At 47.1% G+C, this 26,487-nt stretch overlaps 1 protein-coding gene and 1 long non-coding RNA gene across 6 annotated transcripts in view; one reads left to right on the top strand and one right to left on the bottom strand.

Annotated features, from left to right (window-relative positions):
- LOC104021082 (vascular endothelial growth factor receptor kdr-like) overlaps positions 1–17,312 on the bottom strand; it is a 142,137-nt gene extending 124,825 nt beyond the window's left edge. For both annotated transcript variants that reach the window (XM_009474572.2, XM_087748360.1), the window contains exon 1: positions 16,452–17,312. In XM_009474572.2, the coding sequence (XP_009472847.1) occupies positions 16,452–16,515 (64 nt within the window). In that variant the 5' untranslated portion in view covers positions 16,516–17,312. The remainder of the gene's footprint in view (positions 1–16,451) is intronic.
- LOC148056643 (uncharacterized) overlaps positions 1–26,487 on the top strand; it is a 207,037-nt gene that overhangs the window by 119,117 nt on the left and 61,433 nt on the right. For all 4 annotated transcript variants that reach the window (XR_015702511.1, XR_015702508.1, XR_015702510.1 and 1 more), the window contains exons 3-4: positions 1,311–1,415; positions 17,429–17,551. This is a non-coding gene — a long non-coding RNA (uncharacterized LOC148056643). The remainder of the gene's footprint in view (positions 1–1,310; positions 1,416–17,428; positions 17,552–26,487) is intronic.

Genomic DNA, 26,487 nt, shown 5'->3' with positions numbered 1-26,487 from the left:
CTCCCACAATTCCCACAGCTCTGGCTGCCTGTCCTGCCCACATCACAGGGACTGCCTTGACAAGAAGCCTTTTCAGAGTAGGAAGGACGGTCTGGCTGTGCAAGGCTCAAGTAAAGGCACGGAAAGAGAAATTCAGGGTGGCTCTTCTCTTGTTCAAGTCAGCAATTTCATTGTGGCACGGCCCGTATGCCAGTTAACCTCTAGTACTATCCTACATGATACTCTGAACTCCTATGGGAATCGACTAGCTGTCTGAATTCAATTCATGGAAATCAAAGTGAACTAGTGCCTTCCATTTCCCTGCGTTGTCACTTTGCAGTCAGTAACAGTGATTTAAGGCCACCTTACTCATGACTGGGCTTTTATTTCACAGCTTTATTTGCTTGGCCTTAGTTTTCCAGACTGTCTGATGCAATGAGGAGACGAGGCACTATATTACAAATCATCTAGGCTAACGTTGGCTGTAATGGATGACAAATATTCCTACCCACCATGTCAAAAAGACTCATGACTTCACCAGCATTGTCCCAGAAGGGGAAACCCACTTCTATACAGACATGTTCTCGTTAGAAAATCGCCACATCACTCCGACTGTTTCAAAGAGATGAGACTGCTGTGCAACAAGACTAGAAGGCAGCTCTTAGTTTCACCAACCTGGTCTTTCTGACTGCATCCATGTCTATTCTGAGAAATGCTGATTTCGGATGCAGGTCCTATGGGGAGTACACAACCTGGCACACAACACAACAGCGTTGATATCACTTATAAAGGCAGGCAAGCATCACAAACATAGCACAAAGTACCCAAAGTCCTGGGTAGGGGCATTCGGGAATACCTCCCTGTTTTGTATCCTGCCTGATATCTGCTTTTGAACGAGGTCAGAAGAGATTGTTATTCCCATCAGAGTGTTGCTGTGTTGAAATGTGGAATTTTTCAGGAATTTTTCATTAACGTTGGCTCTGGCAGATAAAGTATTGGCCATGCCAAAGACAACATGCTTGGGAATATGTTGCTCTTGAGCACAAAGATACCGTACTCTTAGCTCTGCAGTTCACACAGCAAATGGATTGCCCCAGCTGACAAATAGAATAATAGCCATGAAAACTGATAATGCCCAGGTATTTTGTTTTACCTATATATTTTCATCTTAATTAAAATGCCAGGATAGCATATTCCAGTGAAAACTCATTTATGTTGTTCCCCTTCAAGTGAGAGAAACTCCTCAGTAAGAGACTAGACAATTTTAATTCTAGCTTAGCCTGGATGTAAAGATCAACTTTCTAACTCTTCAATAATTTGATCTTTTTTAGATGGCTTAACTCCATGTGAAAAGAGACAGATTATTGGTGGCTGAATGAGCGCTCAGTGTTCCGGAGCCTTGCCGGGCTGGCTTCACAAACGTACTTTGCTACAGGGTAAGTGAGGAATTCATGATGACCATCATTGATAAACCCATCCGGTCCCCAGTCTTTCAGCACTGAGAGGTGCCTGTGGCAGTCATTCTGTGAGGCAGGCTTCTCCCTCACCAGCTAGGCATGGCCAGCACACCTCGGTACCTCCCTCACCCTCCAGAAACCACCACACACAGCTTCAGTGAGACATTTGGGTTCCTGGGGCATCTTTCTGCACTGTAGGCTCCTGTCTGCGCCGCCTCCAGCTCATTTCATTCCCACAGACTTGCAGCCCTCTTCTTCCTTTGGCAGCCCCTTCGCAACCCCACTCACACTCAGGCTGTGTGCTTCTCTCTCCTAACCCTAATCCTAACCCTAATCCTGACCTTAATCCTAACCCTACACAGTGCCCAGGTTCAACACTGACCCCACCTGGGCTCCTTTTGTCCTGTTGGCTTCTGTCCTACCATGATGCCCCAGCAGAGGTGTCTTTGTACCTGCTGGAGACAGAAATGTGTATTTAAAGTAAATACTTAAAGATCTGCCTGGTCAGCTGCTTAGGAAAAACAAAACGCTTTCCAAAGAGGAACAATGTCTCTTTTTGTCCTTCTTCCCACCCTTCCTCAAGACAAAATCTCAACAAATATTAAGATAAGCATTAGAGGTTTGGCCTCCAGGTATGAGAGGAGCAGATGCATGAAATGGGTTTCTTGTTTGTATGTGTGTGTCCCATTCATCTTTGGTTTTCTGCATGGCTATGCCCACCCTCTAAGGGCCTTTGGGGGTGAAGATCCAATATACTGTGCCCAAAAATGAGAAAATCTTTTGTGGAAACTGATACTTAAACTTTGCTGTAGGTTTGGGTAGGTGCAGATGTCATAGCAAAACATCCATGGCTGAGAAAGGACAGTGCCAAAACGGCAATAATAATAATGATCATAACAGTCTGCATTTCTAAGATTAGTTGCGAGATGGCTTACGAAGGGATTTAACCTTGCAACATGTTTGTGAGGTTGGTAAGTAATTGCTATTATATACTGCTGGAAACTGAAGACAGATAAGATAAGTATCTTAAGGTCATACAGGAAGCCTGCAGCACGGCAGGAATTAGAGCTTGAGTAAATTGGCTCCCAGTTCTGTGCTGATCTGCAGGAGCATCCAGAGAAAGGCTCTCTTCGCTTTCCACGGGAGCTGGAAGGAGCCAGCAGCAGTGAATATCTGGTGTGGACGGCAGTGCCCTCCCCTCCGAGGGTGGCCAGCGGGGCAAGCACATGGGGCAAGGAGGAAATAGAGTGCAACGGTGTGTTTTGAACCCTTGCTGCGTGCAGCTCAACTGCAGCTCGTTCCTCCTGCCAAAAAGCGGGCAAGTGCCAGAACGAGTGAGCTCCTAGCGAAGGGGATTTCTCCTTTTGCTTCTCAACTTTGATAAATCCAATATTCCCTTGTGCAGTCTGATACCTATAATCACCTTACTTCTACTGGGGTGAAAGCAGTAAGAAAACACATGGGCTGTAAGGGTGTGAGGGCTACCTTCCTGCAAGGAGGAGGGGAAACTCCTCCTGAACGTCAGCACAAACACTTAGTCGCACTCCGGGCTCATTAACCAGCTCTCCAAGAAGTACCTCCAACATAGATGCGCACAGGGGAGAGGAGAACAAACTCTCAATCTGGAATCCTTTAACTCTGTAACAGACACTCAGCAGGGGAACCCATTAGACAGGAGCTGAAAATTAGCTTTGCAAATTTCTCTGTGCCAGAAGACACAGTCAGAATGAAAACCAAGAGGCTTTTTGGAATATAGTTGCAATTGGAGCAACACTGCATCTATTTGCACCTATGCATGTGCGCACGCGTGTGTGTTTGCGCTTCATTATTCCTCCAAGGAAACTAGCAACCTACCGCATATGTGAGGCACCGCAGTAAAAGAAATTCAAGCAGAACTGTAGCCTTGCAAGCCCTGTGCATCGCTGCCGTGCACCCGGTGGTACCCAGGACACGTGAGCAGGCTCTGCAAGGCGGCAGCGGCAGGGAGCGGTGCGTTAGATACGCTGTTTGCATGGGACAGGCAGCATTTCAAAGGCAGGTGTCACACTCTCCAGGCTGTGCAAAGCTGTTTACAGAAGGCAGGGTAACAGTGACTGATCTAGTCTCTAATCTTTTTCATCTGCTTGGCTCTGTTCCCATGCAAAACAGGCGAGAGCGCGGCATGTCAGTGCAAAAGAGCAACAGCCAAGCCCGTGTTCTATAGGGTCTGTCTGGAGGACAGGAGAGAGATTCATTTCGGACAGTTCAGGCCAAGCCTACCGTGGTATCCCAGTCCTAATCCTTACAGCCTTAAATGCCTCAGTATCTTTGTAGCTTCAAATGGCTTTTTCTCTGGTGATGGAAGTGAAAGATGAGGTAAATCTACTGCAGTTCCTGAGCTGCTTTTTCTCTTCAAAACATTTATCGCCCCATCCCTCCAGGGAGGAAGGGAAGTGCTAATCTCCCTGATTTACAGAAGAAGAGCAGAGGCACAAAAGCAGAGAGGAATGCAGTGACGAAGTGCCCGAAGCTGGAGGTCTGAGTGGGTACCTACAAACTGAGAAGTGCAGTGCAGTTCAGGCTGACCGCTGAGCTGTGGTCCTGAGCAAAGTGTCCACGCTATTTAGTGCGGTGAACACAACTGTAATTGCATCAGCCATTTCCCACCCAGAGATTCTGGGTGCTCCTGTATCATACCCTGCTGCAGCCCCTCTTGTGGAGTTAGTGCTGCCAAAGCCATGGCAGATGTTCCCCAAGTGAGCTCCCCTAAGGTGTTTGGCAAAGGACAGGGGACCAAGGTTGAGTTACTTAAACATCCTGGCTTATGTCCAACCCACCTGACATCCTTGTCAGTTCGGAGCATGGCGTCTGGTCAGCAGCCGTCCCGGCATCCCCGACCACTCCGCAGACCTGGCCTGGTCTCCGCTGCTCCTGGCCCTCCCGCTCACCCCCAAAGCACCCCTCAGTGCACCACCACGTCTGCCTGAAGCATCTCCACTTCGGGCCTCTGCTGCAGAGAGGCTGCTTGATGGGCAGTGTGTCTAACAAGACAGCGGTTCGAGGCAGAGGAAGACATCAAACCAAATTATGCCTGAATCCGTGTTCCTAAGAATGTAAAGGAAATGCAGCCAAAATGAACTATACAACCTCAGAAAGTTAATGTATGCTCGTTTGTATATCGGACCATTGTCCAGGGGAACTCTCAGTTTCCTCTCGGGATCTATAATGAATAGACCTATAAGAGAATGTTATGGTGGCAGAGATTTCTCTTTTCCTACTATTTAACTTAGAACAATATAGAATCAAAACAAAAAGGCAGCCTTTCCAAAGCTAGCAGTACAATACACGCTAAAGGACATCACTTGGACCATTAAATGCAAGAGCACAAGAGAGAGACCTTTGCCCTACGTGCGCTGAGAATTCCTCGCAGTTCCTTCATGGCATAAACTGCAAGATCAGCCTGTGAGATGCCCTCCTTACATCCCACCACGCCCAGGTGTCACTGCTTTGCTTTCACTACCAGCAGATGTCAAGACCAGAACCGAGATAAGCAGAAAGATTTTAAAACAGGAAAGATGACTAAAGGAATTAGGCTGTTCTGGGCTCTCCTAATGATGCTCTTTAACCCCTGTTACTGTCTCTTTTTAAGTCTGGTAAGCCTAGCTCTAAATTTAGGGAGACTGCGTATGGTGACACCAGACAAGACCAGATATATTGGTCGGTCTGGGAATTAAAGAATCAGCAGCCCAAAACAATGGCCCTGCAAAGCATTAGCTACCTGATTCATCAGGTGAAGTGTTTATGCTGACCCCTAATTGTGATGGCTTTAATGATGTCAATATTGACTGTCATTGCTTCTCCAAGGATGCAAAAGAAATGCATAGCAAGAGTTTAACCACTATAGCAGAAATGTCCAGAACCTGTAATAGCAATCCCAGAGCTGCAGAATAAAGCCTTCGGTATTTCCCTCATACAGATTGTCAAGCGCTGGACTCTGGATTAAAGATTACATTTGGCCTTTTGTTCAGGACGAGGGCTGGTTCATCGGTAAGGTGATTTCAGTTACCAGTTACAAAGCACTAGGTTGTGACCCAGGAAAGAAGGCGGCACCTGAGGAGAAGGGGTAGTGACGGCACCGTTGCTGTTTGAATGCACATCCCTCTATCCCCTCTCTGCACAAGGAGAAAATCTTTAGTGGCTTTTTTTTATGCAGCAAACCAGCCCCTAAAGGACAGGCTGCAGTACTGCACAGGCAGCGCGACCGCCCCAGGCACTTGCAGACCCTGGACCAACTCGTTGTGTTTACAAATGGATCTGATTTATGCTGGTAAGAGATTCATGCTGTCAGCTTTGTGTCTCATATTTCTGGCCAAACTGATTCTACCCAGTCATTTATCTTACAATGATTCTTCCTGTTTTCCCAAGCAACAGCTGCCTGTTTCTGAAAGACACCTTTATCTTTTTAATGTAAACTGTCTTGAAAACAGGATTTTTATATAAAAATTTCAGTTAAATCAGGAAGATGTTGAGACCAAAATTTGTAAGTCAAGTGGTCATACTGAGGGACATCCCAGGCACAGGTAGACAGAAAGGCAGAATGCCAAAGTTGAATGCCAGACGCGAATCCCCGTAGCGTTGAAAAGTCTACATCAATGTTTTAAAGTACAGCGATACTGTGGTGTTGTACAGTGGAAGAGCAAATGGCCTTGAATGGCAGCTATGCAAACTCTACTCCATGGAAATCAAAACTAGATCAGCTTTAGCTTTTCCACTAATCCCACTTTGAGCACAGAATTTTCAGCTTTACTGCCCTGATTTTCTCAGAAGTGCAGGACAGGTTTGGCAAATGAAAACTGAGATTTATACCCAGACAAAACTGTCTCCTTTCCTCTCCTTTTGTCCTTCTGCCAGAAACTCTCCAGAAAGCTGACGATACTGTCATGAAGAATGTTAAAACAAATTGTGCACATATTCTTGGGATGGGAAAAGGAGAGCCTTCCTCTTGGGAGCATTCGTCTGCGCTTGTAGACTGGTGGGATGTCGTAGTGCTTGGTTGTGGCTGCCTGCCCTAGATGATATCGTATACCAGCTCTGACATGCTGGGTAGTACATTAGGGAAAGAAGATTAGTAAGTTAATGTTAATAACAATATAACAACCACAGTTATGCACAAAATTCAACAGAGATCAACTTCAGTAACCAGAAGAAGGCACGCTGCTTCATGATTTATTAACCTAAATTAATAATGGCATTTCACCATGTCGGTTTGAACATCACATTTCAAATGCAAAGTGGACAACAATAAAAAAGGCAAAGCACGTGGCTAATTTATACCAAATATTTTTACCCTTGGTATAAAGATCACAGTGCAATTAATATATTGTGAAACCCCAAATTTCTTTTAGGGGTCTTTCCAGCTCCTCTTTCTAGTCTAACAATGCTCTTCTGATGTAAGCCATAGCTGTAAATAACCAACTCTACTGGTCTTTCTGGTTGAGGAGTCTGTAGATCAGACGGTATCCCCAAATAATCCCATGTCTCCGTAATACTAAAAAGAAGAAATCAGCCTTATATACACCCTCCTTCAAATATAATGACAAAAATGCCTGATGGGGAACCTTCGGCATGCCCTGCGCAGCAGCCTGCTCCCTTCCTGAATCTACCTTGCCCGGGCAGTTCCTTCATCCCAGGAGTCGGGCCGTACTGGGTCTTTGTTTTGACCTGCACTTCTCTTTCATTAGGACAGGGTGATATTGCCCAGCTTGACCCAGAGAATGAAGCTACCCGTGTTTATTTGACTTGGTGGGTAAGCCATGAGAAAACAGTTCAAATGCGAGCACAGCCTAGAAACTCCGGAGCAATTCCAAACCTATAAATACATCACACGCAGGACTTGGCTTATCTCCTTTCTGGCCAAAGTCAGAACCTGATGTATCAGTGGATTAAGTAATAAAACTGTTAATGGGATCATTCGCGGCTTCACGGTAACAACTGGGCCTTACTTTCCCAGAGTCAATATATTTGGAATATCATTATATTTGGAAAAGTCATCGCTGAGTTGGATGATGAGCTGTGAGAAACACGCGGCTCTTTCAAAGTGAGATGGGCCAACTCCATTGAGATCACAGCCAGAGGAGGCTCTGCCCCAGGGAATCCCTCCCCACCGCGTGCTCCGCTCGGTTCATGCTGACATCGGATTCCGGGGATTAATTACTCTCCCTGGTAATTCCTATTGGGCCAAACCCCGTTCTCTTGCCTTAGCTGTTACTCCATCCTTACTCAACAGAAAAATTGCCAAGACTGAAGGAAAGTTGTTTTAGGCATGAGAGGCAGAATGGGAACTCTAAAGCCAAAACAAATGTGGAGTGAGAACCTGCGCTGGAGCATTCAGGAATAGCAGCAGGGGCTGTTGTGCGGCCTCACGCAACTGGATGCTGCTGCGGTCTCGGTGCAGGGGCCACACACTGGCTTTCCTTCATCGTAGCAAAGTAAGCAGATTACTTAGCTTTCTCCTGGTGAGTTTTCACATCCAAAACAAATCAGGATTTTCCAGCAAGATCGGTAAAATCTCTACCTTTATAAAGCATGCAGCGAGAGAGCAGCTTTCAGTCAGTTCTTTTCTCACTCAGATTCTACCACAAAATGTATAAACAACCATAATAAAATAAATCTTCTGGGGCACACAAAGGCAAATTCAGAGACAGGCTATTGTCTTCAGCCAAGCTACAGCTTTAAACCTGTGTAACTGAGAGCAAAGCTTGTCCCAAGTGCATGAACATGAAATGAGAATAATCCAGACATCATCCATTTATAGAGACAAAAATGTGGCAGGCCAAAAGGTTAGCTGATTCTCTCTGCTTCACACCATGTAATAGCTTAAATTGTGTTTAAAAGGTTCTCAGGGTGACATCATTGTTTAGGTTCGCTTGAATCATCCTTTAATTGTAACAGTACAAAACCCTTTTAACTAGCCAAATTTGCTATGGCGCTCTGTCCTGCCGTGCCATGCAGCAAGAGCTGATACAACGGCCTTGCCTCACGCACACCCAGGAGGAGACCGGGGAAAACATTTCTCCCCACACCTGGGCGCTGCATTGTTATTTCTTCTGATATTCCTCATGGGCTAAGGAGCAAAGTAATACTTGTGCGTTTAATTAGTGGATGTTCATGAAGTCCTTCCCCTTCTCTTTGCAAATTAGCAATGACAGTATTAATTCAGGAGCGATTCGGCAGTGAAAGGAGTGGGTACCCTTCCCTAAGTGGAGGTGGGGGATGTATCTAGTGACCCAGGGCTGGACAACACGGCACCCGTGGGATTTCTTTTTCTGCAAGGAAAGACAGAGACCCTGAGGTTTGCAACTGATAATCCACAGCGCTTTACTTCCCGCCTTTCAAACGCAGGCGCATACATCTTCCTGTTACGGGTCCTGGGCAATCTCTCCCGACAGCCCTTTCCTGCACGAAGGCGTATCGCAATTCGGATTGCCCACCAGAAGGGCTTCCAAATGCTGCTGTGTGGGCATGCGTTAGGGAGCCGGCTTCAGGCAGCTGGAAGGACAAGCGAAGAGGCAGCGGGGGAAAAACACGTTTTATAACTCCTGGAGGACGCACCGTAGCAGGCATCTGTACATTAAAGGTCTGAAACACCGACCCCTGCGCAACCCGACCCAAAAGCTGGGGAAGTCCAGGCTCAGTATCAGCTTTCAGGGATGATCCCTATGGCTACAAAGGGCCACAGTGAGCCCTTCTCAGTAGCTGTGAGGGAACTGAGGATCTGGACTGGGATTCTGGGAGGCCCCACGGTCGCATCACCCACTGCAGGCTTCTGGGGACAGGGAGGAAATTGCTTGAACTCCTAAATTATTGTATTCAGCACTGATTTCGGTTAATGAGATACGAGTTAACGGCAAACAGGATGAATGCCTTACAGAATAGCTGCTTCTGTGTATTCGTGTGGAGTATCCCTATGAGCAGTCCCATTTTACTCACAGCTATAGAGGAATAGGCAAAGTAGCCCCATGGTGGTTGGTGCTTTTCCTGCAAACTGACCTTAGTGTATCTGTAAGGAAGAATTCAAGGTGTGCAATTTCTGAGCTGCGGGCTCTAAGGAAGCAAACATTTTGGCTGAGGTGTTTTAGATTCATGGCGTTTTTGTAAAAAATGGAACAGGTAATGACTAGGTCAAGCTTCCTTGACCCTCAAATCAAGAACAATCCCAGCAGGACTGAAAACTCCCCTCTCTACTTCCTTGGCAATCATGTTCCCACAGTTCAGAAAAACACAGGAAGATCTAAGGAAACCTATGTGGAAATCCACAAGACAAAGGCAAATGATCTGAAAATAGAAGGTTCGTCCCTATATTTCCTTTACATTCTGGGCCTGAGTTTAGTTTTTGGCTGAATTTTGAAATCTTGGGGACCATATGCTTTTGCCATTCCCTGCAGGGCACAAAGGAAAACTGCCTTGTTCAGCCTTTCATCATTCAAAGGGTTAGATGAGGTTCTTTCCTTCTTGCTTGGTAATGCCAAGCACTCCTCAGGGCTAAAAGCTTTACTGCTCAGAGCCCCAACAAAAGCCCTGAGCGCCAGTTACACGCACAACACGCACTAGCTGTGACTCCTTCTGCATTTCTAGGTATGGGGGGGAAGGCTTGCAAAAATTGCTTCTTGTAAAATTCACTACAGCAAGAAGACTTAGTGCATCTGCTTGCAGAAAGCAAGAGATTCAGCCGCAGGGCTCAGGCAGTCCCGCTCTGGCTTGCCAAAATCTCTGCACCAGGCGCAATTTTAAAGGCAAAATTCATTTTGGTACAAGGAAGAGAGACTGTGCAGACTCCAGCTGAGAAATTCCTCTTGGCTTTTTCTAATGTAAAAATTCAAGGAATCCTGAGCCCTGAGGGGAGTTTAGGAGACATCCAGGAAAGGGGGGGAGAGCAGGAGAGCGATGTAGGATGTAGTGAGGACAAAAAGTATGTGCTGTAAAGACAGACTAATCCCAGGACTTGGAGATGAGGGTATTGGACTGCCTCAAAAGCAGTCCACAGACTTACTCGCTGTCCATCAGAGTGCATAGCTGTATTACACTGTTAGTAACAGCCTAATACAAAAGTTAACAGCGTTTGCACAGGGCAGTAGCTCAGCTGCCCTTAGTTTGTGAATTCGCTGCTTATATTTCCAAAGCCTTTGAAAGCACGGAGCTGAGGCAGCCACTGGGGTATATACAGTGTAATGCCAGCAATGGCGGCCATGCAGATGGCTGCAGGCCCTGCCTCAGCTACGGCAAAGATAAGCACCATCACACCAGCTTCAGCTCTGTGAAGTGGGGACTGGACTTGATCCAAGAGATTCCTTCCTGGTTTGTGTTCTAGTTATTGGCAAATGCATGAGATACGATCAGCTTGTGAAAGCAGTCACGAGATTTGCCTAGTTCAGTTCCGAGTTTACGTTAATCCCTGGTTTCAGGTGAGCTGGGGCTCCCCACACAAGAGTGTTCAGCACTGGGGCTGCAAGGCGCTCGCACAAAATGGGCAGCCCTCAGCTCTGCGGTCACAGCCTCCTGAGATCAGGCTCCCCACCTTCCCTGCGCCCTCCTCCTTCCCCACGTGAGGAAGTGGCTCATGGACAAGTCTCTAAGGTCATACCTCGCATGCGGAAAACCTCGCTTCACATGATTTATTCTAATCTTGCCTCGCTTCTGATGATTGCAAGCTCTCTGCTGCTAAAGTTCTGCTCCCTGGGGCAAGCTTCAAGCATGCGCTTATATTAAATGCCATTTCCAGATAATAACCTTGGCAGGTTGATTTTGGCAGCTTCTACTATTTTCTCCGTGGCCTTAAAAAGAAAAATTAAAGAAGTGCCTAACTTGGTGAGGAGATCAGTTCTCTATTACACACATTTTATGCCAGCTTATTTAGGTAGGCAGGATTTTTTGGTCGCTGTGACTGTGTACGGTTAGATGCTCTGAGGTGAGGACGGGAGGAACAGGAATGTCTTGATCGGCACTGAGAAGCCTTCGTGTCCCGTCAGTCATCTGAGCTGGTTTCTGAAGGAAAACACTAGGGACAGATCTATTTTGTTCCTAGCTGTTGTTTAGATATTCCAAACATCTTTTAATTACTTCCACTCGTAATTCCCATTCCAGTGACATCAGGCCGGTTTAGAGAAGAAAGGAAAGTGGAGCAAGGCTGATCAGAGGAAACATCAAACTAAGCATGCGAAGTTCGGTGGGGTTGTGCTTCAGTGTCCTTCTCACACTCACTTGGAAAGTCAAATGCTGCCTCCTGGAAATTTCCTGTGTAGTTTCAAAAAATGCAGGTTGCTGCCGCTGCCCCCAAAACTGTTTTGCAACGTAAACTGAAAGCAGCTTCTTTGTTCATCCTGTCCTTTGCTGAGCATCAAATGACCCTTGTGGCACATGCTTTGCAAACGTCTTTGGAAGCAAAAGACCGAGTTTCATCTCTGAATGTATAGGCCATAGGGCAGATTTTCACCCTCCTTCAAACTCTGCTGGCAATTTGGAAGACAAACTTATGAAAAACACAGATCACTACCACTGACTGTGCCTAGGAAATCTCCTGCAGTGGTTGGAAACCTTTTGCCCTTGTGCATAAACCTGCTCGCAACACAAATATTATATATTCAGCCCAACTTGATACATTACGTCAAACTGAAGTAGATTGAGCTATTGCTTTATACAAATACTTCGTCGTAACATGAACAGTTCAGAGAATGTATGAAAGGACAGAGAGAACTCAAATGTACCTCGTTGCTCTTATTTAGATTGATACGGATTAGCAGACCAATGGGGAAATGTGTGCAGATAAATACTTTTTTTTAATTTCTTAAAGAAAATATGGTAAGTTCTTATAGCAGAAACCTTCAACAAACAATCTGGTTTGTATTCTCAGTATTCTTTTGGGTACAATGATGTTTTTTAGAAGTTCAGGGAGTATTCAGAAATACTTTACATTTTTTTCCTTGCCTTAAATAGATGAATTCATGTAAAGAGATTTCCAGTTGGTTTTGAGTGTGGCAGCTTCAGGCAGGAGGCTCATATATCACAATCTTTAAAAAGTCTTCTCTGCTTTTTATAACATTTTCCCACAGTAAAGCAAATGTTTAGGAATAACACCAATTAAGAAACACATTTTTGGTTTACTAGAACTGATCAACAGCGCATATTTCCAGCTAGCCAACCCTCAACTTCCCAGCACCGACTGCCTCAGAGAAAGGCAAAAGCATACCCTTAACGCCTCTGACTTCGCAACCCTGCACCACCGAGCCCGCAGTCTTCCCGGCTGTGCGCATCCTAGTCGGCAAACCAGGAGGAGACGGAGCTCCTGAAGCTTCTGGCTTAGCTACTGATACGTGGCATAGTTGAACTGTATACGGTAGCAAGCTACATTACCCATCCTAGGAGATTCGGTTTGGAGAAGAGGTTGCAAAATGAAACAAAAAATTTTCAGTTTCAAACTTGCTTTAATTTCAAAGGCATCAGGCAGGACCTAAGTTTTATTCTTCACTCTTGTTAGTTTTCCAGGATTAAATCACTGAAATTACTGAGCTTATTCCAATACCTGAGAAGTTATTTGGATTGCTCATATATTAAAAACTTTTTGATGATAATGTCAGGGGGTAAAAGATACTAAATTTTTCATGCAAGATATAAGGTGTTGCTAGTGTAAAAAATTCTCGGCAGATTGTTTTTTAAAGGGCTGGTTTTTAACCAGCCCGCTCCATACCTAAAACATGTGCCAGCTGCTGGCATCTGCACAATAACTGCTCCATCGGAAGTTTTGAGGAGAAAGATCCTAACTAGTACTCTAAGGAGTTGAACATAAGCTGTGTAATAAGCACAAAGAAAGTGGAAATTTAATGATACTTGTAGAAATGTCTTAGGAAATTTAAAGACGCATAAAATATTTTGAAGCTGTGTTTTATAATAAGGCAGGAAATTATTGGGATGATGTTGGCGTGGTCTCTTCCCCCTGCTGAACATCCACAAGGACTGAAAGCACCAAGGCAGTCAAGAGTTCTCTAAAGGAGACCATCCTTTGATCTAGATGACTTTGGTGGCTACGGGTAACTCCTGTCCTCTGGCACCCAGGGCACACCTAGGCAGCCTCGGCAAGCGGCTGGGCAGCATGCAGAAGGTACTGACGGAGCAGTTGCACTCAGCTATTGATACAGAAGGCGAGGGCACTCAGACTCCTTGGCTAAGGTTTGGTACAGGCTGAGAGAGCTTCCTTTCACTTGGGCGCCCAGGCAGTCCTGAGCAGGGAGGTATCCCTCGGAGGGAGCCCTGGGCTCTGCCCTCCCTCAGCACCGCAGGTACTGAATGTCTTTCACAGCTGTAAACTCTTCTATCTGCATTGCAGATGAAACTCTTTGGATTTGAATCAGCCTCTTCAGCGCAACGCAACTCTGCCTAATTTTGACCACAAAGATCCCAGAGAAGGTTTAACCTACAGCCTGCAGAATAGATCTGTGCCTCTCGTGCCTTGGGAGGTCAAACAAAGTTTCACTGGATTCATTGCTGGAGCTGAACTTTGAGGGAAAGGTGACTGAGGAGTTAATACCTCAATAACATCAGTGCTATCCAGAATCCTCAGACTTCCTGGCCCTGTTTCAGTTTGGCTCCCAGCCTAATTAGGGCACACAGAGACTACGCTAACATATTATCTTTTCCTAATGATGGACAAAGGTCTGACATCCATAATGCTGCTTCCAAATCCATCATCAGCCTTTGCTACAGGGACAGTTAGCGATGTCCCTGCCTCCCTTTATTTGCCACAGGATGTGGACATGGCCTTCTCTCTGCCTTCTCTGTGCCTGGCACTGATGGAAAAGTGAATCTGGACCAAATTCCAAAGTCATTAGGACCAAAATTATTAGGAAAGTAACCTGGTAAGTAAGGACCCAAGTCAGCCCTGAAACGTGGGTAGCATCTCTAGCTAGGCTCTCACCTACCTCCTCAGTAACAACTGCACTATCATAGAACCATGGAATCGTTTAGGTTGGAAAAGACCCGTAAGATCATCGAGTCCAACCGTTAACCCAGCACTGCCAAGGCCACCACTAAACCATGTCCCTAAGCACCACATCTATGAATCTTTTAAATACCTCCAGGGATGGGGACTCAGCCCCTGCCCTGGGCAGCCTGTTCAGTGCCTGACAGCCCTTTCCGTGAAGAATTTTTTCCTAATATCCAACCTAAACCTGCCCTGGCGCAGCTTGAGGACGTTTTCTCTTGTCCTATTGCTTGTTACTGGGGAGAAGAGACCGACCCCCACCTTGCTACGGCCTCCTTTCAGGTCATTGTAGAGACTATGCTCCACTTCATCCTGGAGCCTCAGGAATGGCAAGACACACTTTCTCCCTGCTGCCAAATACTTGTTATTATCTCTCTCTGATCCATGAAAGTCTGTGATGATTTATGCCTTTGTGAAAATCATTCTGGATTTCTGGTAATATGCCTTCTACGGGCAACTTTTCCAGAGTATTCAGCCGTTAAAGCTAACGTAGCACGCAGCTGGCTGCTCGCGCACGTGTCGGCCAGATGGAGCACATCACGGGAATTCTCCGAGGGCTGCGCGAGCTTCCTATGCCGCGCCAGGTGCAACTCAAGGTGTGGGTACCGGCGTCCGGCGTGGTGCCGGACTGCCTTCTCTGTGGTGAACTTGGGCACTGCTGCCGCGGGTCGCCAGGGTTTCTGTGCTGGAGGGGCTCCTTCTTACCTGTACGGTTTGCTGCTGCAGTTTTTTGGGGAAAAGCTGGCCAAGCCCTTTGGAGCGCAATCTCGGGCTTAGCTGTTTATTCTGTAGGGAGCTGTGGGGAAGGTACTGGAGGGGATATGAGAAATTCACTGGGGCTAGCGCTTGCCAGTCAGTTCCTTTCTGCAGAAGGAATACATTAAATCCCTGAATGAATCCAAGACAATCAAGGACAGTGCTGCTTCACAGTGTTTCCAGAAGCTATCCTCTTGATATTAAACTATGAAAAGATTATAATATGCTAAAGAAGCAACAGCCTTGTGCTGTGAAATACATTCACTATCCAAAAAAAGAAGCATCGTTACTGTCAGAAGGAATTCCCCAGTAAATAACAGACCATCTCCCTTACACAATTTGCAGTGTCATGAATTAATAGCATGGTAATCCAGCGAAATCCTTATGCTTAATGAGATAATGAAAAGTCATACAGCAGATGGAAAAGCTCTTCTAAATCTCATTAACCTGCCTCTTGGCTTTTCTGATATCAGCGAAAATCGGGAGTAACTCCAGGGGGGAGAGTACGTTTGCAGCAGGGTAAAATGAGAGCTGAAGAACAGGGAACCTAACCTAGCATCTGGGCTGAGAAGGGGAATGCAGTGGAGAAACATCACATGAATAAGAACTGAAATATCAAAGGGAAGGTAGGCATTTGCCTGCGATGTCTGTACCCACACAACTCTGACGTTAGCACTGATCCCTCCCGAAGAGAGCAAGGGAGCCCGCACGCCCTCCCGGCGCTGCGTGGAGCGCTCCCAGGCACGCCACAGCTCCTGCTTTTGAAGCCTTTTCTTCCTCAGGTCTGCTTCAAATGATCAAATGCGAGTTAAAACGCTCCCATGTCGGGGAGAGAAAAGCACACAGACGCGAGGGCCCGCAAGTTGCTATTTTTAACCAAGTGCCGAAACCTCAAGGGGATCAGGAGTGGGAAAAAAAAAATAGCGTCCTTTAAGTGCAATACACTTCAAGGAGATTTTTTTTTCCCCCTGTAGATACGGCTTCCTTTATTTCCAAATCTCCTTTAATGAAGCCTTGACCCCTTTGAGGTGTAAAACCTGAGATGCCTGCACCCGCCGTCGGTGGGTTTGGAGCACCGGGGGCGGAGGTGGGTTGCACCCCATGGGGCCGCTCGCGCCGGCGGGGGGGACGCGGAGAGCCGCGGGGGCTCCGGGGAGCCCCCGCGGCTCTCCGCGTCCCCCCCGCCGGCCCAAGCGTCCCCTTAGTGCTCCCGGGAGAGAAGGAGAAACCCACGTGTGACCGTGTCTTACCGTGCATCAGGAGCAGCCCCTGAAGGGCGTAGACAGCCAGGGCGGCGCTCGGCCTGGGGACCATCGCCGGTGTCGGTGCGGGTGGCTGCTATATCCCTTGCGAGGCGCAGGAGGAGAAGTCCACAAACGGGGACAAGTTTTCTTTCCAGCAACAAGTTTCTGAAAGGCTGCGGGCTGGAGCGGGAAGGGAGGGGAAGAACAAGGCGTGCAGAAGTTCCCACTTGTTGATTCCAGTTAAATTGTTCTTTCCATTCACTGCTTCATCCTTGGGCTGCAGATTTTGTTCTCCTTCCTTTTTTCTCAAAGTGCAAGTTTTTAGGCTTTTTTCCTCCCCCCTTTTTCACAATAACTTTATTCCTCGTTTCCCCCTGCTTTTCTAATCCATGGGGTGCCCGGGGCAGGGGAGCGTTACTCTGCCTGAGAAGAGCAGGCTCCCCAGCCCGCCTGGGTGCTGCAAAGTAACTCAAGGGGTTAAAAAGCAGAAGCAAAGCACCAGAAAAGTTTGGCAAAAAGTTTCCTCCAGTCAGTGAGTTGCTGTTCCGAGCAGTCCTTTGCCTGGAGTCTGGGATAAGGTGGCCGAACTGAAAAGCCTCCTCTTAGATGTATTTATCCGGGGAGGTGCAGGTGCTGCAGAGATCAGGAGGAAGAAAAAAAACCTCTCAACTTCAGGGAGTTTTGCGAGAGGGAGCTTCCAGGTCCCCCGGGCTGGCTACCTGCCGGTGGGCACCCCGCGGCACCCGGGGCCGGCGGCTGGCAGGCAGCGGGGCTTGGGCATGGCCGGATCCCGCCTTAGGTGGTTCTCTCTCCCTTTTCCCCCACCCCTCTGGGTTTGGTTTGCTTTGGCTGGGAAGTTTGATGCGAGCCCGAGATTCTTTATAGGGACAGGGAAGAAAAAAAAAAAAAGGAGGAAGGAGAGACGTCACCAGCCGAGGCGAGGGGACTTCACTCTCTCTCTCTCCCTCCCTGTCATTTCGCAGAGCTCCTGGATTTCCTGTTGCTGCTGCTGCTGCCTGAGATGGGGCAAAGGAACGAAGCGAGTTGTCCCCCGCTGCCTTCCAGCATCGCCTGTCCCTGCAAAGCCGGAGCTGCGTGAGCATCAGGTGGCAACATCTTCCCCCGGTCCTGCCCCCGCTTCCCCCAGGGGTGGCCAGGGTGCCAGCATCCCCCTCCCGGCTCCGGGGCTCTCGGGGCTCCAGGGCACAGGGAAGGGGAGCGTGGAGGGACACCACCTGAGAAGCAGGCTCTCTTTGCCCCCCTTCCCCTGGTTATTTAGCAGTTTGGGGTTCTCTTTATGCCTCTCAGTGTATCCTGCTGGAATGCCACCTCCGTCCTCCCTGCCCTGCTGCCTCCCTTGCGGCAGCCACCACTGTGCATCTCTTGCTCTTGGGGCACAGAGAAAGTTGCTTGTTTGAATAGGACATTTTGGGTAACCCTAATGGTGTTATATAGCACAGCTGCCTCCCTGATCTCTCATGGGTTTCTCATAGCAGCTGCTTCTGTGTCACCTGAGCATTATCTCCAGGCTCTCAGGTGTAGAAATATCCACCCACACAGGGAGGCTTCCAGCCTCTCCACGTGCCTTCGCCCTTGCCATGCCAGGCAGGATTTCAGCAGGGGTGAGCACTCCACAATGGGGGGGACAGCGTGGTTTTGGCAGGGGACGTGCAGATGCTTCCCCTTTCCCTCTGCCCCGGGGGCGCAGAGGCTTTTCCTGGTTCAGGGCAGCTCTGTCAGCCACAGGTGCCTCCTGGGCCAGGGCAGCCTCAGCTGCAAGGGCCAGGAACGGCGCTTGGTGAGTGCCAGGCGTCCTGGGAGATGTCCCGGTGCAGGTAAGGGGCGCTTCTGGAAATGCAGGCGGCACCCAGGTGATGGGGAGGGAGCTATTCTGTGCCATTGCAATGCACGCACTGGTTATATGGCTTTTAACGTACACAGACCACTATGCTATGCTGATAATGCGGGAGTGGTGGAAGCTCTACAGCTGCCCACACAGGCTGTCATTCCCAGTAATGCCACACGTGAGACGCTGGGGTTAAATGACCTATTGCAGCCTTACAGCAAAGCACCGGCAGTCCCCACGGCTGAATGACGGGGTTTGTTTGCATTTTTTTGTTACTCTTGCTCAATTCATCTTCAAAAGAAGAAGAGAAAGAAAGCAGGTGCATTAGACCTTATCCTGTGTGTATATCAAGAGTTTGAGTGAAACTGAACTGTGATCAGAGTATTACGAAGTTCTTCGTGCCCCTTTTTAGTATACTTCTAACTTCTTAATGCACATAACAAGTATGTACGCTACGTTAAAATGCACTAGAGCAAAGTGCGACATAGGTATGGTTCTGTGAGTTATAAATCCATATGTTATTCTGCAAGGAAAATGGGTGCTTCCAAAGATCAGAATGGGTACCTGGTGTAGAAATGTCCCAAATTCAAACAATAAATTGAACACAGAATAACCTCAGGTATTTCCAGTTGTATGAACAAGAAGCATCATTTCTCATGCACAGTGATAAATCAGGAACACTTTTTTCAACATCACATGATGTCACCAGTTAATACTAATTTTCATATAAATGCCCAGATCATTCTTAAGACAAATGCATTTTCTATGCCTAAAATTAATTTTTAGAACATACAACTTCCCCCAGATCTGTGGTGCAGTAACGGACTTCTAAACAGTTATGGATAATAGTAAAGACCAGTCTTATGGGAAGCTTAATTATAGAGCTGTAGTTCATTTTTGATTTACAGGGAGGTGTTTAAGAATTCGCTGGAGATTACTGACGTGTTAGTCATGTTGTGTTCGTGCAATGTTGCTAGCAAATCATGTTGTGTTTGTGTAATGCCCCAGATAATCTTTTATCTGTTGATAAACTTAATTGATCTTTTAATTGAGACTAAATGCCTATAGTGTGTAGTTTCACAAGAAAATCGGTGTGAGAACCTGGCCAAATGGTCCTGGGAACTATTTTTAATTCTTTATTTTCTCCCTCAAAATATGCAAAATCAAAAATACGGTTGTAAGAATGGCACGTTTTGTTCCTGAGCATCTTCGTGTGCCTGTAGCAACCTGTTAGAGCTCGTCCAAAGCATAGCAGACTTCCCCAACCCAGCAGCATGTTCTGTTGGTACAGATGGGAAAAGCGATTTGCAAACTGGCCTAGAACCTCTTTGTAATAGTACAACTTGTTTTGCCGTGACAATTATTCCATCTGAGGAATTCAAAGCTCCTTACTAATATTAACAAATATCTTAGCCTCACAATACTCGTGGGAATTGAAGTAGGGCTAGAAAAGGTCATTTCACTTCCTAATGAAATGCTTTTAGCATTGCAAAGGCACCTGGCAGCTCTATCAGTATGACCAAAACTACATAAAATAGTAATAACAAGGAAGTGAAGATTGCTGTGCCTGGTGGAAAGGCTGGACAACTGGGATGGAAAGCAATAACCTGTAGGAATTTGGCCAGAATATCAGGGTTGTGGCCTCGTGCACCGTGAAGCGCTAGGACCAAGCAGTGCAGTTTTGCAGGACCAAGGCAGCGTAGTCTATGAGACCTGCACTGACTGGAGACTGACCACGCCACTTGCCTGGCCGTCCCTTGGAGTATCTTCCATCCTTTATGGCATTGGCCTGGCATAGAGGTTTGCATGAATTATTCCCTTTTACCAGCTTGGCAGGGGACGATACCGGAGCTGGGAACTCCTTCGCTTTGTCTTGCTCCTCTGTTGGTGCTCATCGTAAGCAAGCTTGTAGCTAGGAAGCGCAGCAGAAGGAACGGCTGTTGATCAGAGCAGGGCCTGGAATTGCATCCTCCGCTGCGTGCTGTGTTTAGCCTTAGCCAAAGGTAAAATGTATCTAACCTAAACGTAGTTGTCCAAACAGTAGGTGTCTAATCTGGGCTAGTTATCTAGGCTGCCCTGCTTAGTGACTGCAAAAAGAGGCTCTTCTGACTCATCCCATCTCTGCAAACCTCTGTTTTACAAACCTTCTTTGGCAGGTGCCTGTTTGCCTCCCTCTACAACAGCAGAGGGAAGAGACAAGTTTAGCCTATCAGCCTAAATTTTAGATGGCTAATTCTGCCCTGTGTCTTCAGGTAGAGGCACTTTGACGTAAAGACAGCCGCTTGATGGAGACAGTCCTGACCAGAGGCATGTTCTGCAAAATGGAGTTATTCTCCAAAGCAGCTCCTGCCCTTTCAGTTGGAGAGAGCTGATATTCACCGCTGTGTGCTGTGCTAGTGAGTGCTGGCTGGGGCTTCCAGAGCTGAGCTTTGCCTGCAGAAAGAGAAGCAAGCAGAACATGGCAGTGGATTGAAAGACATTTTTCTGTGCTAGTGGTCTTTGGTAGGAGAGGAGAAGGGTAGTGACTACCTTTAAGGACAGTGAGTTGGCAGGCCCATAGATGTTCACTGTAGTGTGCTGCATCAAGGAGTTCTTTATCATTTTCCTGAGAGGATGTAGAGCGCTTTTTGGATGGACAGCTTTCCATGTCCTGTAAATTCAAACCCCCAGAAGAGGTGGTGGAAACAGGCAGGACATTGCAAATGTGCCTTGCGCTTTATTGTGCTGTTCTGGGATAAAACAGTGCATGTCCCATGAAGTCGGTTATTATTTATTTGATGTATAGGGTGCCTTGGAGGCATATGCTGACCTCCAAGACAGGCAAGGTGCTGGCTACATATGGGTCCCTAAGCCAGTAAACAGAAGTAAAGCCATCGCTTCCTCGGGTACGTAGTCCATCCCCAGTGCCACATCCCCTCACGCAGACGGCAGCAATTGCCAACGGTAGCTGCCCTCATCCTGAGGAGAGCTGCAGGGCCATCGCTGGGTGTGCCTCTCCGCATCTGGTCAGGCCGTCTTTTATGCACACACATCCCGTGGTCCCTTGGGGATCGAAAGAGGAGTTAACATTGGCAGTCTGTGAGCAAACAGGGTGGGGAACTTTTTGATGAAAATATTTTTCATTGGAAAATGGCATGTTATCAAACCAGAAGCCTTCTGTGGGAAGTCTCAGTTGGGAATAACTTCTGCTAGGGATGCAGTTTCTAGGGAAAGAAAGCACCATCCCAGCCTTGCCTGCAACTTGGTGATAGCCTGCATGTGCAAGGCCTGGTTTCAAGCCACTAGCCTGAATTAGGTCAGAAAACTGTCCTCTCCTGTCTTGCAGGAGTCCTCTGTTCAGCAAGTCCATTGGCTGTCCTTTGGCTGTTTCATTCACCTTCTTGCAGACATGCTTGCTTACCTTTTCCTTTGTTTTGAAAAAAAAAACAGAAAAAAAGGCTTCAAGAAAACCCCATTTGACTCAAACGCAGAATGGGAACAAACTGTTTCCCTAGCTGGGAAAAACATTTCCTGCACAGCTTTGTTCAAACATACAGCAGTACGCAGGCAAGTAGAAGCCGAATAGCAAGAGATGTGGGGCCAGCAGAGCCATGGGCACGTTTCTGATGACTTGCTGCTCCTCTGTGGGATGGCAGCTTCGGATGGGAGGAGAGGAAGCACGCACAGGCATTAACAGAGTCTCCGTGCAACTTTCTTCTTTATACAAGAAGGGGAAACAAGACAAGGAAGGGTTTAATGAATCATCCGAAGCCACAAAGCAAAGCTGGAAGAGGCCTGTCAGTCACTTAACAACAACAAAGCAAAAGTATGAGTAAAGTAATATACTGCAAGCAGTTTTATTTTTGTTTAAGAACTGAAGAATGAGGAGTTTTCCTCTGGTGTGACCTTTCATCCATCCCTGCCTAGCATCGTAGCAGGCTCTTCCCTCACTGCCCAGTTGAGGCTTGTCTCTGCCCGCACCCGCTGCCGTCCAAGCCCCAGTCCCAGCCTGCCCTTCCCTCACGCAATCCTTCTTGCACCTGCGCTCGTGCAAAAACGTGGGGACCTGCCTGAAAAACTTCTTAAACACCTGTGTTCAGACACCAGAGGAAAGCAGAACATTTCATCCTTTTGCTGGAAACATGGCAGATTAAAGGATAAAGATTACTTACCTCCCATTACACAGTGCTTTGAACTGTAGTCTGTTTTTTTTAAACTTTAACATGGGGGAAATGTGTGATGTTCCATCTCTTTGTGTTTCCTCTCTGAGGTTGTTTTTGAGCATCTCCTTGTAGCTGTTTGACTCGAATCCTTTATAACTGAGGCTGTCTGGGGAGATCCTTACAGTTTATAAATATAATCTAGGCCTTGGGCCCGTACAGCTCTTAGGAAGAATTAACTGGTTTGGAGCAGTAGACAGACTTCTGAGCCAAAAATACAAAACAAGAGAAATGTTAAGGAAAATAAATAGCCATCAACAAAAGGAGACAGGCATGGGGTTTGATCGCTATTTTGTTCTGCTAGAGTCTGTGGCAGAAAGACAAAGATATCCACCTAATGAGGGAGAAATTCATGAGCCAGGTTTCATCCATACACAGCATTTGAGGTAAGAAAAGTATTCCATCCCTGTGAGGTACCTTCATCCAGATCTTCTCCCTGCAGTGGCCTTCCTCAGTCAGAGGCCAGATTTCATGTGAAAGGTTTTTCTTCGCCAGAATACGAACTTCAAAGTGTGAGAAAAATGGGTTCCATCCAGCTGTAGGTCTCAGAGTGAGCGACCAAGAATGCTCGTTTTATTTATTTTTCTTTGGATTCCAGTTCCCTCTTTCTCTCTCTTTGGGGATAAAGCAGGATTTTCTTGCCACTAAGACTGAGAACGAGAAACACGGTTCACGTCCATGTACTCTGCAGACGTTCCCTTTATGCTGAAGGTTTCTGCTCACGTCTCCAAAGCACGATCACCAGTTAGAACTGTCTGCTTCAAATGACTGGAGTGGAGGGAGAGAAGCCTTAGAGGAAGAAAAAGCACAGATAGGCCTTGACAGTGGCAAGACAGAAAAACACTAGCGATTGCAGAGCACTCACATTAATCAAGACACTAGCCACATTGATCATGAAAGTGTTAGGGTTAATTCAACAGGTAGCGCAAGGCTGGAATTCTCTACTGTGAGCTTTTTAACTTGGTACCAGAGGGGCACCGTGCCCCAGATTATCGCTGAAGTCTTAACATGTACCGATGCTTAGTCCAAAGATTTTTAAAAGCTATGTTATAAATGCTTGCATCCCACCCCAGCCTTCCCCTCCTCGTGCTGCCTAGTGCAAACTGCGGTGGAAGTGCTGGATCAGCCCATACTGGCCTGTTTTCTCACCCTGTTTGCTACCTTTTAGTGATTGCAGAGACCATAGAGCAGGATCTGGAGCAATGTGAGATGTTCCCTTCAGCGCTGACCTGGAAGGCCAGCGGGGAGAGGCCAGGACAGCCCCAGATGTCCCTCTCGCCATCCAGCAAAGCTGCACAATCCAGCCGTCAGCTGGAGAGCGTGTGATAACCTTGCAGTGATGTGAGTGTCATTAATCATGATGCGATTTTTTCTTCCTGTTGCATGTGCTTAAAGAATATGCTCAGCACTCCTTTCATTGAGCTGCCACCTTTCTGTTAGATTTCACAAGTAAGTGCTTCTTGTCTCCATAGCACGAGCATTGAGATTATCGCTGGTTACACTAGCTCCAAAGTAAACCAGAGCGAGCTACATGACTCAGTGCAGCCAAGCCTGTGAGGCAAAAATAGCAGGCTGGTGTGCTGAGATGATGGAGAGAATCAAAGAGACACTGTGTACCAAAATTAAAATGTCTGCAAATGAGCTTTCAGCCCATGCAGAGCCAAAAGAAATGTTTCTTCCATGGACTTATTTATTTTTGAAATCTGAAAGGAAGCAGTTGCTAAAGACAAGTGGACATTGTGCTGAAGGTTTTGAACGAGACATGGTGGCACAAAGACAGTGATAGTGAAACTGCCATCACTGATCTTCATTGTCCAAGCCAAGAGGGACTGGAAAAATCTTGAGCTGAAGCCAATAGAAGTGAATAGAAGTGAATGGGAAGATTCCCACTGCCTTTAATGAGTTTTGGCTCTGAACCTAGATGAAGAAACGTAACTAGCAATGAATAAAATAGATTCTAAAAAGCCTTTCACCTACCACCAGAGCGGTTTTAGTAAAACAACAAAGGGAATCTGTTTACAATGCAGTATTTTTCAAAAGGTGGCTATGTCCCATATCATTGAATAAAAAATCTAAGCTTCGCGCATCGTCCGTGCATAGGTCAGCAGCAGCAGCCGTCAGGCTGGAGTCTCAGAGCAGAAAACCCGAACCTGTCCTGGCTCCCCCAGCAGAAAGCCTCTCTTCCACCAGCCAGCACGCTAGCACCTTTGGCGTCCTCTCACCACGGCCAGCCGCCGCTGCCTGGGAAGGATGAGGCGTCGCACTGAACAGGATGGAGGGCAGCTGTGAACTGCCGTGGATATACACAGAAAGCACTTCAAGAAAATAAGCGCCTGCCTCAAGGCTGCGGTGTGTCCTTCTTATGATAGAGTGACTTGGGTAAGCCTTGGGGCACTGCGAAAACAAGAGTCATTGGCCCAGTTCATTGTAAGATTAAGGGAGGAGGTGCAGAGGGAGCTTATAGGAGGGCAGCAGGACAGTTTCATCTCTCTGTCCAGTTCCTGCTCACCCCGGGGGGTGGGTGTTGAAGGAAAGCAGAAGAAATATTTCATATTTGTTCATCGTCTATGCTTCCAATAGAATCCAACCTTGGGAGACCATGATGGCTTTTACAGGCAGGCAGACTTGGATGTAAGAGTCTTTCTCAGCAAGGTCACCGAGTGAGTCAGCGCGAGGCCAGGAATAGCGCTCAGGACCAGCACGTCTGAGCGGCTGTGTGGAGCTGGAGACAACAGGCTCTCCTTTGTCTCCCGGGAGTCACCACCCCGGCCAGGGAGCCCTGCTCAGGCCCTTGGTTCAGCACAGTCCGTGCCATGAATTTCAGAGATAAAGTATACACTTCTTGGATGCTGTTTCCTGTAAAAAAAAAGAAAAAAGCTAGCAAGACCTCGCCGTTCTCAGCGACTGCATTCTGCTGTTTTGCCTGTAAATGAAGGCAGATATGTTCTTCCTCTTTGGTGCTCTTCCTTCTCCAAGTTTCTCCATTAGCGGTCTCTTAAACTCAGTGGGACGTCAGACATTAGACGGGAGGAGTGATCTACTCGTCAGGGCATTAGCCTCCGGTTCAATAGCGTGATTCAAACCGCTCTTCTGCCAAAGCCCACCTGTACGTTTCTGCAAAAGTCACTTGATCTCTCTGTCTTTCCACTCCTCATCTGTAAAGCTGGGTTAAGTCTATATCCCAAAGACACAGGGGTCTCGTAAAAACTGTGCTCCAGACTCTGCAGTACCACCAGCTGTCGAGTACTGTAGTTATCCTGAACAAGGAGTCTCAGCCTGGCAAGACACTAGACTTACCAGCAAGGTGGGAATGTGCTTCGGGGTTAAATGGGAGAAGGATGCCACTGCAGCCTCCGGTGGTACCACGGCTTGGGGATGGGGCTGACTGGTCCTGGCAAGAGAACTGAAGCTGCGGTGCTGTAAAGCCCGTATCCCATGTCGGTTCTGCTGGTTTCTGCCCATAATGTTCAGTACCGGGTGAACCTCACAAGTGAAAAAAAATGCTGCTCCTCCTTTTTAAATAAAACAAAACTTTGTGTTTTCTGGAGGCCCGGCACCTGCCGTCTCACAGCCTGTTTACTAACATTTAAAGAACAAAGCAGTTATTTTTTAAAAGCCTTAATGTCCCTGGCAATGCCACAAGGCTCTTTTGTACAGAGGTTCTTTGTCTTCTGGGCATCAGGAAGAATGAAAAATACTGCAGAGATTTTGTACACTAAACAACAGCGGTGGGAATAGCAAGGGCTTTCCAGAGGAAAAACAAGGATTTAAAAATCAGCAAGGTGGGCTCTGAAGACTAACTTGTGCGTTTCTCATCTCTGCTTCTCTTATCATTTCTTTGTAGAAGTATTTGTCTTTAGTCTCTTGGCTGGGTGTTTGGCAATTAGGATCGAGATCTCTAATCACAGCAACCTTTTTAGTTGTGTGTAAGGTAGTACTTTCTTCAGATGAGGGTTAAACTCACATTCTGTTTTAAAAATGCAACCAAAACACGAAA

This window comes from Nipponia nippon, unplaced genomic scaffold (assembly GCF_047370975.1).
Source record: "Nipponia nippon isolate SJK-2023a ecotype South Korea unplaced genomic scaffold, ASM4737097v1 scaffold_12, whole genome shotgun sequence".
Lineage (NCBI taxonomy): Eukaryota > Metazoa > Chordata > Aves > Pelecaniformes > Threskiornithidae > Nipponia > Nipponia nippon.
Note: the sequence above shows the minus strand (reverse complement) of the source record. Positions and strands in the feature narration are given on the sequence as shown.